Source organism: Chenopodium album, chromosome 15 (assembly GCF_948465745.1).
Source record: "Chenopodium album chromosome 15, dcCheAlbu1.1, whole genome shotgun sequence".
NCBI classification, from domain to species: Eukaryota; Viridiplantae; Streptophyta; class Magnoliopsida; order Caryophyllales; family Amaranthaceae; genus Chenopodium; species Chenopodium album.
In genome coordinates this window covers 13,252,555-13,273,729 of record NC_137848.1, presented here as the reverse complement: position 1 = coordinate 13,273,729, position 21,175 = coordinate 13,252,555, and the positions used below count along the sequence as shown (strand labels likewise).

Genomic DNA, 21,175 nt, shown 5'->3' with positions numbered 1-21,175 from the left:
ATTTTTTATTAAAAAATATTATAGCTAAATGAGTGTGAAATTAAGTTGATTCTCTATAGCTAGTAATCTTTAATATAATGCTTGCCTTCCTTCTTGTAAAGAATTTCCCTTGCAATTTTCGTGTTAAAATTTGATAACTAATTTCTATTAAATTATTTAATAATGAAATGGCAGAATATACAAAGTATAAAATAACATATATATTGAAGATTAATTTAAGGTCATATATAATACACAAACGATTTAGTGAAGATATAAATAAATGGTTGAGGAGATAGTATACATCTTAAAGGTACATAATATGAATCTAAACGCAGTAAGTTTGAAAACTCGAGAAGGGAGAGGTTAATCAGCATATCCCTCCATGATTTAAGAAAAAGTTTTAATAAATTAAATGATGACATCGATCAATCTCACATGCATATATGAAGTATAATAACTATTCAAGGAGATAGTAACCAAACTTAGCTTAAGTACTTGACGTGCCCTTGGATAAAGGGTATGAGCATTAATTACAACTTTTATCAAATTTGGAGTGGTACCAATTTTAAGATGAAGACTGCCTTACCCATTTGTTGCGATTGTCAAGTGATACAGACAAACGTTGAACGTTCCAATTTGGACTTTAGTTATTGTAATAAAGAACAAGATATTGAAATTTCCTGAGACTTAAAGCAAATACATTTGTGCTGTTGGAGAGACTAATTATTATAGGATAATATGGACAACAAAATTTCGGCGCCTTCATGTACACAAAAATTATTTGGCTAATCAAAGACTAACCAAGTTATGATAATAGCAAACATGCGACATGGGGCTCTAATTTAAGCATCTAGTTAAGTTAAAATCCCGTATTAAACACGTGATTATGACATGTTAACGAAAATATAAAGTCAAATTCTGACATTTTTTTTAATCTATACATTCAAAATCTATTAGATTTTTGATTCCAACTTTTCAAATTTAAACTGTATTGTAATCCCACATGGGAGAAGCTCTCTCAACAACTATAACTACGAACTTAAACTTGATCTGATAAAGGTATACCGACTCCCTAACCAGCTCATCAAAACATATATAAAATCCCTTGTTTAAATTTTGGTAACAAAAGAACATTCAATGCATGTAATGTTTATGGTTGGTTATAGCATAAGATCATAGCAATTAATTATCAGTTGGACCACCATTGTCTCATCCTTATCTAATAATGGTGTTAATCAAGTGAATTATTTAGTCGATCGTTAGGTTGTTGCTTAAGATTAGAAAGAACAGTAGTTGTGAATACTGATTAAGAGATCTTAATGTGATATGGCCTTGTCTTATGATGTCAATATAATTTCAAAAGAGAGAAATAAATTATAGTTAGAATACTTTTGTATTTCTTATTTATATATTGGTGCAATCTTCTGCATGGCATATATGTCCAACTACTATTTTTGTCCATAAGTAAAGTAGTTTTTTTTTTTTTTTTTTTTTTTTTTTTTTTTTTTTTTCCCTTTTAATATTGGAGATGTTTAACAACTTAATTAGTTCTCTAATAACTTGCATTAGAATTTGGTTACACAATTACCATCTTTGTAGATTGGTTTGCATCAAAGGTTTAGACCAAAATCGGTACATTGGGTAGCTACTTCAAGTATTGAGTCATAATATTGGTACTCTCTCTATCCTTCTTTTTTGCCCCATTGTAAATAAATAGATCAAATTTCAAAAACATTCATTGATCAATAAGAGATTATATAGCCATGTGAGATTTTGTTAGATTCGTCTCATTATATTTCATTAATATTAAGCTTTAATAAATTTTATGTATATGAAAATGGAAATATATACATTTTAACACGCGTTTTGGAGACCATGAAAAGTCAAATGAGGCAATAAAATAGGGACGGAGAGAGTACATAGCTATGTAATTTATCTTCACAAAGTAGTGATTTAAAATCACTGATTTTAATGCCCTAACTAGTGAGTAGCTCGGGCGTTCCCCCCGGGTTGCTACTGTTGTAGACGTATAATTGATTTTTTTTTTTTTAATTTAAAAAGACTTTTCAAAACTGTAATTATCATTGTCAAACCAAAATCGAGTTAATCTTTGATTATCTTATTTTTTTAATTAATTGAAACTTGTGGTATGCACTTATATATATATTTTTTTTCCCAATATTAATAACATAGTTGATGATTGGCTTAGATGGTTAAACACATATTTTCTTATAAGAGGTTGAGGGTTCGAACCTCCTTATACAGATGATATTACTCTTTTTTTTTTTTTTTTTTTTTTTTTTTTAAACAATCATGATGATATTACTTAAAATTAAATTGTATTAGAATCTGTGCAAAAAAGGAGTAAAATAATGCTATTGATTACAGCTTAGAAATGGAGGGTTTCTCTTACCTTAGTTAATTACCTCTCAACAAATGAGACTTGTACCTAGGATATTATTATTATTAAGAATATGAACACTAAAGGAGTTGGATATGCAATGAAAAAATATATCAGAATATACAATAAATGAATTGGACCATATAAAGCCTATATATATATATATTCAGCAAAAATGATCGATAACTTGGGACTGTTAAGAATGTTATCTGTCGTGAGCTCATGACTCAAGAGAGGCACTTGGGTAGGCATAAGCTTATTTAATGACCCACATGCATCATCAATTTTGACTTAATACACATCTATTACTCAAATTTTAAAACTTTTTTCACAACTCCTTTTCAAAACACAAATTAAATTAAATCCCCTCCAAAAAAATGGCAACCATTACCAAGTGCGTCATAGTCAACTCTTTTTTAATGTTTAAACTCAACTGTTTTTTTTTTTTTTTTTTCGGCTAAAAGACTAACCCTAATCAAATCCTTTCCTAAACTAATTGCCGTGAATGCCAATGAACATTTTTGGTCGAAGTCTTCAAGGTTGGTTTGGAAAACCTAGATCCAATTTTTGTAGCACCAAAAAAAAAAAAAAAAAAAAAAAAAAAAAAAAAAAAAAAACATACAGAATATATTTTTACTTTGGAATTTAGTTGTTTACTAGTGTCTCTTTTTAAGCTTTACATTTGCAAATTTTTTAATGGAAAAAAAAAATGATCAAAGCGTAAAAAAATAAATAAAGACGAAAGAAGTATTCACATGACCATATATAAGACCATCTCCATTGGTGAGACTCAACTTTGAGTATTGAAATATAAAATGAGCTGTTTTTTATCTTCAATGGTGATACCCAAGTGACCCAACCCACTTTTCAATTTAGCAACTCATGTGAAATCTAATTTCCCAATGGTGAGACTTTCTAAATTATACTAATGTCACTTTCAATTTGTGGCCCATCAAATCCATATTGTAAGTTTTTTTAAAAAATATTGATAAAAGGCCTACACTTTTTGTCAAATGAGACTCAAAGTTGAATATCTAAACTTAGCAACTTTCTTTTAGAGTTGCTAACTTTAAATATCAACTTAGCAACTTTCTTTTAGAGTTGCTAACTTTAGATATCAACTTATTGGTATCCTTTGCAAAAAATACTCTTTCTCTTCTAAAAAAATTCTCTCAAGTCTCACCATTGAAGATGGTCTAAGAGTCATGGAGAGTTGGCGACTAGAAAGCCAAGTCTATCACCAAGGTCAACTACTCACAAAGGTCAAAGGCATATTTCTCAGCTACCCAATAGACAATAGTAGACATGCATTACATGTGATGTAGATAATTAGATATGAGGATGCTGAAAATGTCAATAACATTGGTTCGTTCCTTCTACACACAACACACCATTGTTCACATGGTTCATATGCAACAATCACGAATTACATTAATAATTTCTAAATGATACTCTTCACACCCACATTTGTCGACGTTGACCTAAGTTTTTTACATTCAATAAAGCTATTTTAAGTGAAAATTTTAATATCCTTCCGGGTATAAGGAACATCCGAGGATATTTTTTATTCAGTTGATGATTGAATGACAATTATCATCAAAAGGAGCAAGAATATACTTATGGGTGCACCTTGCATTCGAGTGTACAAACAAATATTTTTCATCTAATGATACCCCTTTGTGGTTTGTTTTTTTTTATTTTATTTTTTTTTATTTTTATATATATATATATATATATATATAACATGAATTCCTCTGAAATTGTAACGGAGTACAAGTTGACAGTTATCTTCCATTGTTATTTGGGCAGTGGCTGTGAAAGAAATTCGAAAACAAAATGCAAATTGACCAAGTGTTTCCAATATTGGAAAATAAAAAATGTGATAGAAAAAGCATATCAACACAATGTATAAAGAATGAACACACATTTACTGCATCCTCTGAATGTTGAGTGCATCGCTAATACACACAGGATAAAATATTGACAGCAAAATAACCTGAATGTGGATACAATGATCTTGAAAGCCGTCGTTTTTGGAGAAAGAATGCAACTGCCAAAAGGATAAACAAAAATCTCCTCAACATGATTTACAAATGACACAAACTCGATATGCACAAACTATAGGGGAATGGAACCAATAATCCAAACTGAACTGTGGAAGAATCCAATTGCAGCAATTTATCCGAAATGTTCAGCTTTCACATTCAAGAGCCTTCTTGCTGCAGGGGCTGGAGGTGCTAATCCTGGAATGTCCCTAATATCTTTGTTGTTTGGGTGTATAATCTGCAGACATAGCAAATAAGATCAAGATTTTCAGCACAGATTAATAGGCAAAACGGAGCACAACCCAATTCAAACAATAGCAGGGAGGAGGGGTGGGGTGAGGGATTAATTCATGCCAATCAGGAAAAAGAAACCACATGATGGGCAGAACAGTAGATGAGATGAGATTCTACCAGGAGAGCAGAATGCCAACACCTAAATATCTATTGGGCCATATGATAGGAAGGCTTCTAATGCCAAATAATTGGTGTCACAAATTTAGGCACAAGATTTGTAAAATAGGACCTGCTAATCGGAAGTGAAGTATAGCCGTGCAGGAAAGAAAGGTTAAAAAAAATTAAAGATACACTAATAGAATACATAATTGTCTCCAGCATGTCTAATCAGCCTTTCATTAACAGAGCCAAATTCCAGGAAAAGGCTATAATACCAGACGAGAACGATAACAACATCATCAACTGCATAAGAGAGCAGGCTAGCGGACAAATTACGCAATAACATAGAAATGATAATAAGGGATATACCTTCACAACAATAATGGCTATGACACCACAGACGATAAGAAAGAGAAAAAGCATGATACACTTGTCGGTGGCAACCTACAACGCAGAAAGTATTTACATCAGTCAAGATGACATGGAGCTTATAATAAAAGTAATACTTCCTCTGCTTTAAACGCTTGCTGCAAAATTTAAACTATTAATATCTTTGGTTGGTGGTTTGGTAAAAATTATAAAAAGTAGATTTTAATAAAGTATAAATTAAGACAAATCCTACAAGATTCCACGTGACTTTATTCCGTATGAATCACAATATGATATAATAGGATATGGATAGTACCAAAATCCTTGTTGCAACTAAAATGAAGCAAAGGAAGTATAGCAATCTGAGCACAAAGCCACAAACGTAAAAAAAATTTAAAAAACCAGACCTGCCGACCAATCTCCTTCACCAACTGAGATGCCTTCTTGAGTGAAAATTGAATAGTATCCAGCTCATTAACAATACGACCCATTTGATCAGTCTGCACAAATAGAATTACATTATTTTCTGCTACCTAAAAGATTGAGATAGGACCAATCAATTATGAATACTTACTTGACCCTTTAGTTTAGCTCCAGTTTCAGTTCCAACCTCAACAGTTTGTGCAACTACCTAGGCAACCAAATTATAGTTAGAAAGATAATACAGTAAGCAAGCCAAGAGCCGTTCACAGTAAACTTCTCACCTGTTTAGAGCGCTCAATGGCCTGATCAGTCTCATCCAAAGTCTTATTCCCAGCATTAATAAGCTCTTGATTTGTCATTGCTGCATAGGAAGGACAAATCACACATCAGATACAAGAAACACATGCAAATCAATCCACAGTATTGTTTCACCTGATTTATTCTCATTCCAACATAGGGTTTTAAGAAAATGCAAGGAAGCTAAATGCTCCGATAGAAAATATTGTAAAAAAGAGGAATACTGTTAACTGTATTGACAAACTATTCAAATTAGCTATGAAAAAATAAAATTGAGGTGGAAACATCACCCAATAGAACAAGCTTATGCAGAGTCTGCTATGATATTGGTACCAAATGATAAATATAAATGTAAAATACACTGTTTTTAAACACTAAGCCTTGGTTGAAGGCTAATAATTTGTTTAATACACATTTAAAAGAGCATGCTATAGAAACTGCACAAGACATCAAATTATGTGCACACCTCTCACCCTTTGATGGAGATGCTGTTCAGCAAAGTAAACCTTGAAAGTCACATATATCAATCCAATAAATATATCATATATAGGTGTACCAATGTTCACTCCCTTAAAGTTGAAACTCAATTATTGAATGTACAAACAGAGCATGCTATAGAAACTGCACAAGACATCAAATTATGTGCACACCTCTCACCCTTTGATGGAGATGCTGTTCAACAAAGTAAACCTTGAAAGTCACATATATCAATCCCATAAATATATCATATATAGGTGTACCAATGTTCACTCCCTTAAAGTTGAAACTCAATTATTGAATGTACAAACAACATAGATACTTCAGTAAATGTGAAGTATAGACATAATACAACAAGATCCCAATCACTTTAATCAATACATTACAAGTATTTCTCTGAGAATGACTCATTATATAGCCTGATAAGTTACAGAAAGCGGTATGCAAAGCTGACATTCCCACAATTGACATGAACCCCTGGTTTTCTTTTGCCCCTTTTGTATTCTAAAAATACCACAATTGACTCAATCTACAAAGCTCAACACAGAGGTCATGACAATATAATTGTTGAAATAAAGATCACAAGGATTAGCAAAGAAGCATACTCTTAGATAGGAGTGAGGAGAATATCAATAAAAAAGACAAAACATCAGCCAAAATCCCCTTTAGAGTACAAGACGCAAATATAAGCTAAAGAATCTCACATGAAGCCATCTGAATATTTTCTTCGGCTGTTGGTTCACTGGTTCCTGCTCCCATGTCAAACAATTCTACCTTCTTATTGCCAAGGCTACTCATATACCTACAGCATAAGCAGCCAGGTAAACAGGTTCATTTGATGTACATATATAACAAGTATCACAAAAGTCCACAAGTTACCACTACTATAATTATAAACCAAGCATCCTAAATCAACCTGCCATATATTAGCAACAGAAATAACAAATTAAAATAAAAACAGTAAAGTTGAAGATGTTAACTTACGTCTTCCTTAAGCCCACAAATGAATTTAGCTCTTTGATCTGCAAAGTTTTTCAAAAAAAAAAAAGTTAAGTGAAAGAAAAAAAGGCAGCCTACAAATCTAGCATTAAATGCAATGAAATATCAGGACAATTTAAAGTACTTGACAATCCGAAGTAAATCTCTTTCTCCAATATTGAATTTCAAGGGACTCAAAAGAATAAGCAATGAAAAACTAAGGTTGCAATTACAAAGATGAGGCAGTACCCAAGATGTTGGACTTACAAATGAGCCAGAGAGCTTTCCAACTACCCTCAATAAATAGAGATTATGCGGCCAAGTCCACACAATAAGTTATCAACTCTTTCAAGATTACAGAACACTATGTTTATTTTGAGCAGCATTTAAAGTTGGCAGGTTTATTATAGTCATCATCTTGCCTATCAATAAGCAACTAAGTGCCCTGGTGACCAATAAAATTTATCTCAACCCACTAGGCATGGATTATGTTTTAACACAATTTTTTGGCAATTCTACTGTTCTGCAAACTTGATAAACCCAGTGTCTTGCAACCTTCTACACCGAGAGGTGAAGCGAAAGCAATAGGTTTGTTGCAAGCAACTATAATTTTCCACTTGACGTCCTCCAGAAATGGGTTAGAGTTATTGTTAATCACTAATGGAAATAACATAAAAGAAAATATAAAACCTTCACAACTTTCCACCTCTCAACAAACCTAAATCTAAGTGCCCACTCTCAGTAAAAGAAACAATGTACCGTTAAAAATAATGTGTATAACCTTTGACAAGGCATAGTTTTCAACACTCAAACAAGCGGATCTTCAAAAGGAGAAATTTTAAAACCTTCTCAATATTTCAGCCTTTAGACAGTTAATATTACAAACCAGAACTAAAGGTTGGATTATCCCACTCCACTTGATTGATTAGAGCCCCCTTGCACCAAAGTGCTCAATGATATAGAGCTTTCTTACTCTTTTTTACACTAAATGAACAGAAGAACCCTACACAAATTCCTATTAGTGATAATGCTCCCAAGTAGCATAGCCCACATACTTCAAACATGTCATCCTAATCCCAATAACCATTATACAAGTCAACTACACAATGAATCTATAAACTCTTGATCTCAGCAACCTTTTAAAAATGGTTCATTTGTTTAAAACTTCTACTAGCATTCCACATTTTCACCACCCATTTGAGGGCATTTGGATAATTTTGAGGAATAAGGTGATAGCTGATATGAGGTTTGTTATTAAACTGGATTTTAATACTAGAAACTTTTACCTATTGCCAAGTATTTTGAGGAATAAGGTGATAGCTGATATTATTGAGTTACATTGCAACACTAGCAATGCTCCTAGAAGTTCTGTAATTACAATGTGTAACTATATTTATGTTCTTGCCATAGAAAAATTAATCTTTATGACAAGCACACACAAAAAAAGTAATTTATGAAATTATTGTTTGGACAAAGAATCCTCTAAAAGTAAAGTAAGGTTTCTAACCATAGACTGCTTCTCATCATTGAGTTGCTTGTTGACTTCAGGCGCATTTTTGGCCTCCTCGTCTTTAATTTCTCGATCAAACTCCTTAATTAATCTAAAGAGCAAGAGGAAGTAGGAATAAATAAAAATCAACACTCAATGATACTCAATCACTACTTAATCACAGTAGAAAGGGAGGGGAAGAAGAAAGAAAGAAAAAAAAAAACAAGATGGCACTTAAAAAATAAAAAAGACATTACATGAACAAAAATTATGAAGTAGATGAAATATAACTACCTGAAACCAAGCAAAAACTAGACAAAAGAAACTATAATAAAAGTGACAAAAAAGAGAGAAAGGTTACCCGACACAATGTAGCAGATCAGATCACCCCCCCCCCCCCCACACACACACACACCTCTTTTCTCACCAAAAGCAAGGTCACAAAAAATATAAACATCACAACATATGGGTGTTTTTCTGTTCAGAGAGTTTCCATGGCCATATTACATAAGGTAAGACTGTAAGAGTCATACTCCACTTTTCAGTACCACCAAACCACAGTATTAGAATTATAAGTTATGCTCAAGATTCAAAGAAGTTGCATTATGGGAAGTAAAAACAACACTTAATGTACCTTTTACACTCCCTCATCTTCCCTGTAAGTTCTTCCAGCTGCTTGCTTTGTCGATTTGGGTCTTTGACCTTGTCCAATTTCTGGAAACCATTGCTACAAAGAAAGCACAAGAGCACATGCAAACACAAGATCAAAAAAGGGGTGAAAGACTTATATACGTGACAATCGCATGCAAGATGCAACCCCTACCACCCCCCCCCCCTCACCCCCCCAAAAAAAAAAAAAAAGAAAAAAAAAAAAAAAAACAAAACCACCACCACAACATTACCAAAATAAATTAAAGAAAACTCTTCTCGACAATTGCTACTAAAATTGACAAGTTATCAAATCCATTGAAATTTTGACCTCCAAGAATGCTTGAGCTTGACATCCCAATCTCCAATCCAAATCCTAACGATGCTCCTCTGTAATCTTTTAACACTTCTGCTTCATCTCAAATTCCCTAATTTTAACGGATTCTTCACCTTGTGCCAAGAAGTTGTCTATTTCTGGCAATAGAGTAAAGTAATATAACTCTAGCCAAAATCTAAATGAATTTCCACAAAAATTACAACAGAGCAGGATTTTGCACATAGCCACATGCATGCACAAAATTTAGAGCAGGGTAATATCATTGGTGCTACAACAGTGTAGAAGTTTATTTAATAAGGAGTTTCAACAACTTTCAATAATATAACATCCTAGATGCCCAGTCCATAATATTCCCTAAGTATTTCACCACATAACAACTTATCAGATGCCCAGATTGCCCACACTTGTAACATTGACATTCTAAACTCATAAACTAGTAAACTACCTGTTTTCAGCACTCAAAAATTCCAACAATTTAATCAGCTGAAGATATTCTCCTTTCTCAGCATTAGAACTGAAAACACATGGCACAGCTTACCATAGCCGTACAAAAATACATTTTTTTGAATAGGTTGAGGTATGTATGAAATTCTACCTCAACATAGGATTTAGAACCCGCTAACCAAATCAATACCGAACTACTTCAGACCACATCGATACAGGAATGTTTTAAACCAAAACACATGGCACAGCTTACCATAGCCGTACAAAAATACATTTTTTTAAATAGGTTGAGGGATGTATGAAATTCTACCTCAACATAAGATTTAGAACCCGCTAACCAAATTGATACTGAACTACTTCAGACCACATCCATACAGGAATGTTTCAAACCAAAACTTACTGAAACTGGATTTCCTACCCAGGTGCCAGGCCACATAAGCTTAATTTTCCAACCACAGCAGCACATGCCAAGAGGAAAAGGTCTTTGGGAAGATATTAGATCAGAATAAGAGGATGAAGAAAACGAGGCACCAAAACAGTTGTCCAAGCTAAGCTATATAGCCTACTATAAAGGTGGGTGGAAAAATGCTATTCAGATCCCATGAAAAGATATTTGAAAATAGCAACACAGAGGTGATCACACACTGGCTTGAAAAAGGCTGTTATTAAATGATATAGTGAAAGAATTTAAGATAATAAAAGGCAAATGAAAACAACAAATGATCCCTCCTTAAGGAATTTCAGCTTTAATTTCACTTTTTCCCTGTTAACAACAGAAATGACATTCTACTGACAGAATAAAAATCAGACCACAAACCCTGAAATACCACAGTACAAAAACCCTTCAATCCTCATATAGCACAGCATAAATTTCCAACATCCTCAATTAGCACAACATGAATGCCCGAAATCCCTCAGCTTGAAAGCCCAATATCCCTCAAATAGCACAGCACGAAAACCTGATATCCCTCAGATAGCACAGAATTAACACCAAAATCCCTCATTTAGCACAGGACAAATGCCCTGCATCTCTCAGATAGCATACCAAGAAAGCCTGATATCCCTCAATTAGCACCATGAAAGCCCGAATCCTTCAAAAGTACAACATGAAATCCTGACATCTCTTGATTACCACAGCAAAAAAAGCCCAATATTTCCGCCGTCAGTTCACTAGGAACCCACATTTCTCTGTTGAAGAGACATAAGTGGAACAACAGGAATGGAAACCATATATAATCCGTTTGAAATCACTTTAGTTCTCAGTCCTTGCACTATAACAAACAGATGGCTCACAACGAATCCCACAATGTGCCCAACCAAAAATGGGCTAATGTTCAGTATTAACTGTCAAATGCTAGTCACATGCAAGTGCAGTATGGATCTACGATTTCACTGGACCATAGGCAGTAGCTAACCTTAGCTGAAACCGTACCCGGATAACACAAGGCAATTCATCCACATTGCCAATCCTTTAAGTTACGGGCCAAAAAGTTACCATCATTTTGTCAACAATGACAATTATTCACATCATAGCGAAATTCCATCACAATAATCAAAGAATAACGTAAACTACTCCAAAATTAGCAATTTGCACATCACATTTCTCTTTAACAAATAAACAAGATTAAAATCGAAACAAAAATACTTAAAACTAACCCTAAATTGAACTAATCATCACTAACCTAGTGACATTAACACAAAAAAAGTAAGAGAAAGGAGCTTACGCAAGAGCTCGAAAATTGTCGCGAATTTCTCCATGGATCTGCTCCATCTGAGGATTCATCGGTAAATCAGTCGCCATTTTCGCCGGAATTCAAAAAAATCCGGCAAAATCACCACTCCAAATCCAAACTCTTAATAATGCTTAACCCTAACTAACGTACATAATTAGCCACAAATCACAAAATCCAACAAACAAACGAAACAGTGTGATTGTATGAAAAATTCAAATCGAGTGAAGAGCTTTTGATCTGAAGAAATTACTAAAATTGGAACCCTAAATTAAAACTTACAAACTACAAAAGAGAATCAAAATTCAAAAGAGTGAGAAAAAATTGAAGAAAAAAGGAGAGAAAAATTAGGGTTCTTGAGGAGACAAAAATTGAGAGTAGTGGGAGAAATGATTGAATGTGTTATGGCGAGGGAAAGTTGGAGAGAGAATGAATCGTTGGTTTGGTTTCGTTTGGTGTAATAGAATTAGAAAGAGTATCGTATGAATGTTTACAGGCTGTGTTCTAGACGTTTTGTCTCAATATTTTATTACTCATTTATTTACTCATTTTACTGTACTTTCTTTGTTTTTTTATTTATGAATTTTTCTAATTTTAACAAATGGATTTTGTTTCCTTCACAAAAAAAAAAAAAAAAAAAAAGGGAATGGATTTTGTTACAGTACATATATTTGGTGTGCAAACGTATAGATGTCATTTTTATTACCTTTAATTTTCTAGATCGGTAATGAAACATAAAAGTGTTAATTTTCTAGATCGGTGATGAAAAAAGAAATAAATTCTATTGTAGTGATTTAGACTATGTTGTGTATATATATATATATATATATATATATATATATATATATATATATATATATATATATATATATATATATATATTTTTAAGGTAAGAAAAATATCGAGCAATTTCCATGAAAAAATGCCCCAAAACATCAAAATTCCTCAATTATGCCCCATTTTACAAAATTCTCAATTTATCGTTTATATCAGCGATTACAATTTTACAAATATTAATTTTTTTCCTCTTATATGAATAGTGTGAGTGGGGATGACAATGGATAGGGTCTGGGTAGGATCTAGTAATATCCGGACTCGTACCCAGATTTTTCAATCCATATATACCCTATTCGGACCCTACCCTTGCCATCTCTAATCCCACCATTCATAAAAGGTAAGGGAATTTGTGAATAGAGTAGATTAGCAAAGTTTAAGCATGTGTCTTCTATTAAACTAGGAGGTGTTTGGTATGTGGGAATTGGGGCTTGGCTGCTTGGGAATGGGAATTGAAGAGGTTGGAGTATATATTGCTTTGTTTGTTTTGTGGGAAGGGAAATTGTGGGTGGGATTGTGAATGGAAAAAAAAATTGCTCTATCCCATTTTATTACAAGGGGGCAAGTAATAGAGATGGGAATTGGGAATAAAGAGGAAAAGACTATTTTACCATTAATAAAAGCTTAAGAATATAACATTAGTAAAGGTATAATTGTAAATTTACAATTTTATTCCCAATCAATTCCCTTCAAAACCCAAACAAGGAATGGTCAATTATAAATTTCTTGTATCAACTTGAAAATTAAAGAGGGCCACAGTTTTGTTACCATAGACCCATAGGGTTTAAAAGGGTAATAAAGGAATGGTAATGGTTAATTTGTTACTTCTTAGAGTCTGTTCTTTTCAGCTAATTTTCAATTCAGTTGAGTTCAATTCAGCCCTAATCAGTTCAGTTCAGTTCCTAATTTCCTTCTCTCATAAAATATTCAGTTCAGTTCAGCTCTAAGCAGTTCAATAAAACAGAACAGGCCGTTACCCTCAGAGAATGAAGTGTATTATCTACCCCTCATACCAAACCATAGGTAATTGTCACGTTTAAGTAATTCCGTTTCAAATACTTTAAAACATCAAACCAAACACGCTCTAAGAGGATGGAGGCATGGATTTGATTTAGAATTTAGACACTGTTATCTCCATTGCATCACCAACCAGCAACGACACTGGGTCAACAAGAAGCTGTATGTAGCTTACACATGCCAACACCATTACCCTGTAAGAATCGTACATCTTAACCATTGCTTTTTCACTTTTTTTTTTTTTTTTTTTTTTTTTGGGGGGGGGGGGGGGCGGATAACTGGCCCTGGTATGCCACAAAAATCCTTCTGTGTTGGGGGAGGGGGGCGGGGCAGAGGGTAGTTTGCGAACAGGAGTAAAGGAACCCAAAGGGAGGATTTCCATTGCTAAAAATAAGATTACAAGGATGACAATACCAGTTTATCATATAAATCTGAACAATACATGCTCTTTTCTCATGAAAACCATCTAATCAAGTAAACCATTGGAAGTCTAAATATATTGAATGTCAACAGCTCATCAGCTGCGCTACTACAGGCTACGGTAGAGGTTCTTGAGATCCACCCAATCGAGACAAGTGTAGATAGGCATCTGTACCTGCAACAATGTAATAAGAACATCTGATTTGTCAGAATCTTATGGTGCCTGCAACAGCAAATATAAACCACCTAATAATTACTATCAGAAACCACAATACTCACTGAAAAAAGCATTACATAATACACCATAATCTGAATGCTGCAAAAATTATCATAACATTGCCCAACAACACATATGTAAACTAGTAATCAAAGCCCATTTGATCATTTATTGATCATCTAACAAGCATGAGGAAAGTTTGTAAAGAGTGAGAATTTTCTTAGAGAAAGTGATGCTAAATTGCTAATGATGGTTTATGGTTGGTAGGGTGAATCAGGTGGTGCAGGCAATAGAGTTTCCATGGCTTTTGTGATAATTGGTTCGTTAAAGGGTCTCCAAGGGGCCATATTTCAGGAGTTCTCAACAACTTCCTTCTTTGTGCAGAAGCTTTCTTCAATCTGCTTCACAATGCAGCTCCTGCGAATCAAGATTCATGGGGTTCAGCTTTTTCCCACAATGCACCCAGAGTGTCGCATCTTTTCTGTGATTGATTAAAATTTACAACAATAGCTAAAAACAAATCTCCAAGAGTGCTCAACAGTTACAAGCTGCACAGATTATCCTCAAAAAAAATGGAGCATGGAAATTATATTATGTTAAAAGTTGATAGCTTGAGAAGATAGACCTGAACACAATCATTGGTGATCGAAGATAGTTGTCTGCATAAGTATGAAGGAGAGGGATGTGGACGCAATGACAAGGATTAGGGTAAGAATTCAATACATCAGAAAAGGACGATTTGGCAAATGGCAGCACCAACAATTACCAATACTCCACTAGTAACGTAAATATCCAGCTTCTAAATGTGTTGAAATTCTCCCAATTTTTGACCAGATTAGGCTATGGAAAGTCAATGGGAAAAGCTGAGACTCATTATTATTGCCAAAGTCCACATATAGAATGGGTTATACTTGTGACTTAAAACTGTTTTCATTGGCGCCATTCTAGCGACAAAAGGCTGGGATCTTACCAAGGAAGGGTCAGTCTGGTGACTCCGGTCAGGCGGTCAGAGGGACGACGGATCATCAAATTGTTGGATGTTCACATGCTTGCAGTAAACAAAATTGGGGAAGGTGTGTACAAAACAGAAACATTGCCACAAGCAAGCTGCGAGCTATTGCTAGCCCAACATCAGATGGATGCTATTGGCCTAGTAGTTGTAGTTCTATAAATCAAACTTAAAGCTCCTCTGTTCTTTACAGTTCTGGATTTAAAAATTTGGACTTGACCTATCAACTTAATTATTTCATCTACTAATCTACTTGATTAATTCAATATAGGAACTGAAAACATGAACTATGCATTTGACTTGTATCTTTTATTTATTACAAGACAATATTGTCTAATATTCTCTGTAGCAGATTAAACCTCATAACCTTTTCTCAATTCCCAAATGAGAACAAACTACTACATAGTTTGATAGTGCATAGGTATAACAGAGGCTAAAGAGTAAAGACTAATCTAGTAATGCTAGATGGAAAACCAGTCTAAGCTAGATATTAAGAGCATAAGCTGCATAACAATACATGGGAGACAGCCAGACAGGGGAAGAAATTATGAGATAAGAAGACTTACCATATCCTTCCATGGAAATAATTTGCAGGTCTCCTCCAAAATAACGAGCATACAATCGACTTATAGGAAGCCCGTATCCATATCCAGCCATAGTCACATTATCACCAGTTCCAAGATCTGTATGCTCATCCAACGGGTTCTCAGCAGTACTGTAAAGGTATGTAAAAATCTTAGGGAGACCACTTCTTGGAATTCCACCTCCTTCATCAGAAACCTACAATGGCATCACGGAAGTCAAGACACACACTGAGGTATGAAGATTGTAACAAAAGCAAAAGTCTTCAAAAGCATCAACATGCCTTAATCGTGACATCCTCTATTCCATCAGCTACTATGATACGAATAGGAGGCACACTGTCTGAGTCCATAAATCGCTCTTGAACAGCACGCAAGGAATTTTTTACCAACTCAAAAACCATAAGATGTAAATGTGAAGGTACATACCTGGCATCAATAAAGAAATGTGCATCATTATATAACTCCATTCACAGGACTACAGGTTCAAAATCCAATAGAGAATACAAAAGATCATTCAGATAAATAATTATCAGCCAGCATCTAAAAATTCCTTGCATAGCCTCCTTTACCAATGATTTAGTTGACAAAACATATGGATTCAAATAAAAATAAGTCAAGATTGCAACAAATGCACTACCACATCATTATTCATGCATTTATAGAAACCATGCAGACGTTTTTGGGAAAGACAAAATGAGATGCAAAACTACTGAAACAGAAACAGGCCCCACTAACCAAGACCATGGTCCACGACTCCACATTATGTATAATCCATCTTGATCAATCCCTAGGATATATTACCACTTAGAATGAAGATTACCAATTTATAAAGTGGTTGACAAGCATAGAACAAAGGGAAAACAATTTATTCAAAATAGCTTATCAAGTTGCCCAAGACACCTCAAAGACAACATCATAGAGTTCAAATCAGAGATATTTTCGGCAAGGCCTTTCATCTTTGTAGATGAGCATCTCAATATGCATAATCAATAATATTAACTAATATAAGCATTTGATCTGGACTTTAGGGTGTCCCTGGGAACAAACGACTTCAATTATAAGCTTTGCTGGCTATTGTTTTGCAATGCATCATATTACTGTGTTGTGTGTATCTCTCTTATCCTCTTTCTCAAACACACATCTTGTACAACCTAGACTATTCTTAGAGCACAAGGTTTCATGTGCTGCATAACTATTAGTTTTAAGTACCTTCGGAAGAGATTATAATAATTACAGCAGAGAAATATATATATATATATATGTATACAGAACAGCTTACGGAAATGTAAAGTTGGGATCGCCATAGATATCAATTTCAGGTGCACTGCCATAATGGCGCATGCAAATTGCACGAGCATCTTCACTAGCATTTCTGGCAACCTCTACGGGAGACATTTTTGTATGTATATACCCTATACGGTCAGGTTGAGGATTTGGATCGTGCAAAGCCACATGCTGCCCTGAATTTAGCCAAAAAAAAAATTAGCACTATTAATTGGTGTTATCAGTAATAGCAAGGGGGGAATAGAATGAACCAAAGCTATTGAATTAGTGTAGACAGCAAAATATGAATAAAAAGTGAAAAGAAGGATAAAGTAACAGGAACAACCTATGAGCATACGAATCCCTATTCTGGACATGTAGAAGCGATCAAGGAACTGGTGTATTTCGACCAAGTCTTCATATACAATCTTGGGATCCATGCCTTTCTTCAGTTGTTGGACACCCATGGCCATCATTGGGACAACATTATTATGTCTGACTTTAATCATTTTAATCATTTGGGTGAAATCTAATTCATCACGGTTATCTTTGATTGAAGGGAATGATCTGAGATCACGAAAAGAATCCAAATACCAATCGTGCACCTAAGAAGGAAAAAGAGTTTATAATTATTAATATAGCAATAATGATAACTCCTTTGTTAATTTTACAAAAGAAACAACCACCTCTGCTCTTCAGTTCGCATAATTCAACCTCACACTCAAAGACCTCAGCATGACTAAATGGACTCATAACATTATACGATGATATTAAATGCTGATGATTTTGGCAAACCCCAGGGTAATTCATAACACGTTTACAAGTGATCCCATGGGAAAAAATCATAATAACTCTAACTTCCAAAATGAGTTGACAAAACTTGCACACAACAGTATAACACGAAGCAGATATGTTTTTGTTACAGCACTGTTGCTAGCTATTCTAATACATTATCCATTGAGGAAGCTTATAACAGTAAACTCTTCTAGTGGTGAGAAGTATAAGAACAAATATTTTAAAGACATATTACTTATCAATAAAAGTAGAAATTTCTCAAGGTATACTTCCCCTCATCCCACTGAAGACTGTCATCTAAGTCACAGCTAACGTATTTCGTAATTTGCAATAACTTTCTTAGTTTGCTGGAGCCTAGTTCTTGTATTCTCAGGCCTGATGAAAGAGTCTGGACAATAGATCCCTCAAGTACTCAACACACTCTTTGCAGAATCACTCAATTTAATCTGATACTATTAATTTCATGTATAAATTTGATTGACAGTAGTCTCAAACAGAATAAAAGCTTATATTTGGATTACAACTCAAGATAAAGATCAGCCTTATGACAGGACAGTAGGTTACAATACTTACAAGTGCCAAGGTCAAAGAAAGTCAAGCAAACAAGGTAAGAATGAAAAGATTCTTTGGGAAGAGCCTTCATGGAAGTTTACAGGATCCTTAGAAAGGTATGATGGCATCCTCAGAATCAAATGATGGTATCCTTGGAATCCAATTCAAAAACTTAACCATTCTTCTGATGGAAAAAGTAGTAGGATCTTTCAAATTCAATAAACATATACTTATCATATATAATACAGGTCATTATATTTGCTATGTTTGGGATTTATGTTGCCAGAATTCACTAAAGAATCCCATATTATGAATGACGCTAAGCCATTAAAGTGTTAATTGACATGTAACCAACGTATATTGTTAGATCAGTTACACGCATATTCATCATCTATCTTGTATATATTCTCATCTTTCCACTATAAACACACCTTTTAATTTCTGTGCAATCCAACTGAAAAGCAATAATTACTACTGCATAGATGATAATGCACTTCCTCCTTTCCACAAAATCCCTCTCTCTTTTCATATAAGTCTGTTCCATAAGCTTCCTCACTATATAGCTTTATTCCCTTTATGGCAAGTTTTATATTTGACATTAACCTCAAATGATCCACCACTTGGGACACATCTATTTTATCAATATGTGATTTTCTCTTTCCTACACATGAGGACCCCAATTGCCCAACTTTATTGTTTTGTATTGGTCTCTGGAAAGAATAACAATAAACATGTGTAAATTTGTGGAACGGAGGAAATATGTATTCAATGAATCCAGGGCATGGCCATGGAAGAGGTTGGGTGACTTGGGCCAACAACAGGAGCCTTAAATTTTCCTAAGAGAGATAATATAATAGGAGATAAAAGTTTAGCAATTTATCAGTATTTTATGGTCTGCCAAAGTAAACTTAGAATCATGTTTTTTTTAAAAATTTTGGTCAGAAAATGACGCACACAATATGATATCATCACCTAACTACTCTCAGTGAAGAACAGGAGAGCAAACACCACATGATAGTGAATGAACCAAAGGATACACACCACAGAAAAATTATTCCCAAAAGTTCAAACTTTGATTATTAAAATAGCATTAAAAACCTAAATAATACACATTCATAAACAATTCTTCAGATACTCTTTACTGTTATGGATCATAGATAATATTCTCTATCAAATCAACAGCATTTTGCAATATCAAATTACCCAATAAAGGAAAGGGTACTTTTAAAAAAAATATCCTGCAAATTTCACAAACTTTTTACCATTTCATCAAGCTCATTATTGCATTACTGATAAATATTTACCCAATTCAACTGCAAAATTACATGCAAAATGAAAGTTCAATTCCAACAAAAATAACATTAAATTTAGTTTGCAAATTCACCAGAAAAATACAGAATTTCAATGCTTAATACAGAATATCATCATCAAAATTACAAGCACTTAAATAAATTACATGCAATATATAACTTCCAGCAACAAAAAACCCCACCAGAATTTAAAAAAAAAAAAAAAAAACCCGAAAATTCAGAACTTCAACCAATAAAATGAAAATTCTCATAAAATAGCAAAAACCCAACAAAATTCACACCAAAAACAGCAATAAAAACACAATTAAAACCCCAAAATGACAAAAAAAAAAAAAATTACCTTCAAAACAGCAGGTTTAAGAGATAAACCATAAGGAAGAGACTCAAGTTCAATAGCTCTACGCGCAATTCGAATGGGAAGCTCTTTATGAAGAAACTGAGCAGAAATCAACAAATTTCGTTCAGTAGGTTTTGATCCAAATTCCATCATATACCTTAATGTTACTCCATTTTGTTTCATTGAACCCCATTTATGAACTTCATCAATCAAACTCTTTGAGAAATTTTCTGCAACTTTTTTCACAGCCATAATTTCAAATTTTAGGATTTTGGGTTTAACTTTTTAGAAAACAGAAGAATTTAAATTAGATATCACCCAAAATTACCCAGAAAAATGGGTGAATATTTTGAGGCAAAAACATGGGAAAAACTACACATAAAGTTACATAATTGTGTAAGTGACATAGATAGAATGTATGAATGAAGAGATTAGGAGAGAGAAAATTGGTGATTGTGACAACACAAGAGGTGTGGTGATGGTGAGTTATAGGACCAGGATGATTGCCATTTTTTTGATTTGGGATCAAAATTTATGGTGTTTATTACTTTGAGTATGTTTTTTGTAATAATTTTTAATGAAAAGAAAAAATACAAGGGATTAGATTCTAGGGTTCTTTTTAATGAAGGATAATATGTAATACACCTTTTGTGATTGTGATTTGTGACTTGGATTGTGATGAGAAAAAATAAAAGGATGACTTGTGCAATTGAAACTTTGGATATGTTTAATGAAAACGTGTTTCATACTTAAGTTTAATCTGATATTAAAAGGAGTAGGTTTGATATAAAGGAGGGTTTTGATTGTTGCCAAAATAGTTACAA

At 33.8% G+C, this 21,175-nt stretch overlaps 2 protein-coding genes across 2 annotated transcripts; both read right to left on the bottom strand.

Moving 5' to 3' along the window:
- Window positions 1–4,292: 4,292 nt before the first annotated feature.
- LOC145581951 (putative plant SNARE 13) lies at window positions 4,293–12,487 on the bottom strand. Its single transcript, XM_081638993.1, has 10 exons — window positions 12,008–12,487; window positions 9,489–9,581; window positions 8,873–8,966; window positions 7,372–7,409; window positions 7,092–7,189; window positions 5,895–5,974; window positions 5,765–5,821; window positions 5,598–5,690; window positions 5,191–5,265; window positions 4,293–4,666 (listed from the first exon to the last, which is right to left on the bottom strand). Exons 1-10 carry the CDS (start codon window positions 12,082–12,084, stop codon window positions 4,562–4,564), a joined length of 810 nt encoding a protein of 269 aa, XP_081495119.1. The 5' UTR covers window positions 12,085–12,487; the 3' UTR covers window positions 4,293–4,561.
- Window positions 12,488–14,218: 1,731 nt separating this feature from the next.
- Window positions 14,219–20,859, bottom strand: LOC145582977 (pyruvate dehydrogenase (acetyl-transferring) kinase, mitochondrial-like). Its single transcript, XM_081640056.1, has 6 exons — window positions 20,355–20,859; window positions 17,704–17,962; window positions 17,374–17,554; window positions 16,376–16,520; window positions 16,077–16,290; window positions 14,219–14,459 (listed from the first exon to the last, which is right to left on the bottom strand). The coding sequence occupies exons 1-6, from the start codon at window positions 20,601–20,603 to the stop codon at window positions 14,401–14,403; spliced, it is 1,107 nt and encodes a 368-aa protein (XP_081496182.1). The 5' UTR covers window positions 20,604–20,859; the 3' UTR covers window positions 14,219–14,400.
- Between the last annotated feature and the right edge of the window lie 316 nt (window positions 20,860–21,175).

Bases quoted from the DNA above. Each gene is read 5' to 3' on its own strand.
- LOC145582977 (XM_081640056.1), bottom strand. From the start codon at position 20,603: ATGGCTGTGAAAAAAGTTGCAGAAAATTTCTCAAAGAGTTTGATTGAT. The intron at 16,521-17,373 runs GTAAGCTGTTCT...TATTGATGCCAG, and splicing joins GATCCCAACTTTACATTTCC to GTATGTACCTTCACATTTAC. The intron at 14,460-16,076 runs GTAAGTCTTCTT...ACATTGTTGCAG, and splicing joins TATTTCCATGGAAGGATATG to GTACAGATGCCTATCTACAC.
- LOC145581951 (XM_081638993.1), bottom strand. From the start codon at position 12,084: ATGGCGACTGATTTACCGATGAATCCTCAGATGGAGCAGATCCATGGA. The intron at 5,822-5,894 runs GTGAGAAGTTTA...TTGGTTGCCTAG, and splicing joins CCATTGAGCGCTCTAAACAG to GTAGTTGCACAAACTGTTGA. The intron at 5,691-5,764 runs GTAAGTATTCAT...CTATTTGTGCAG, and splicing joins GAGCTAAACTAAAGGGTCAA to ACTGATCAAATGGGTCGTAT.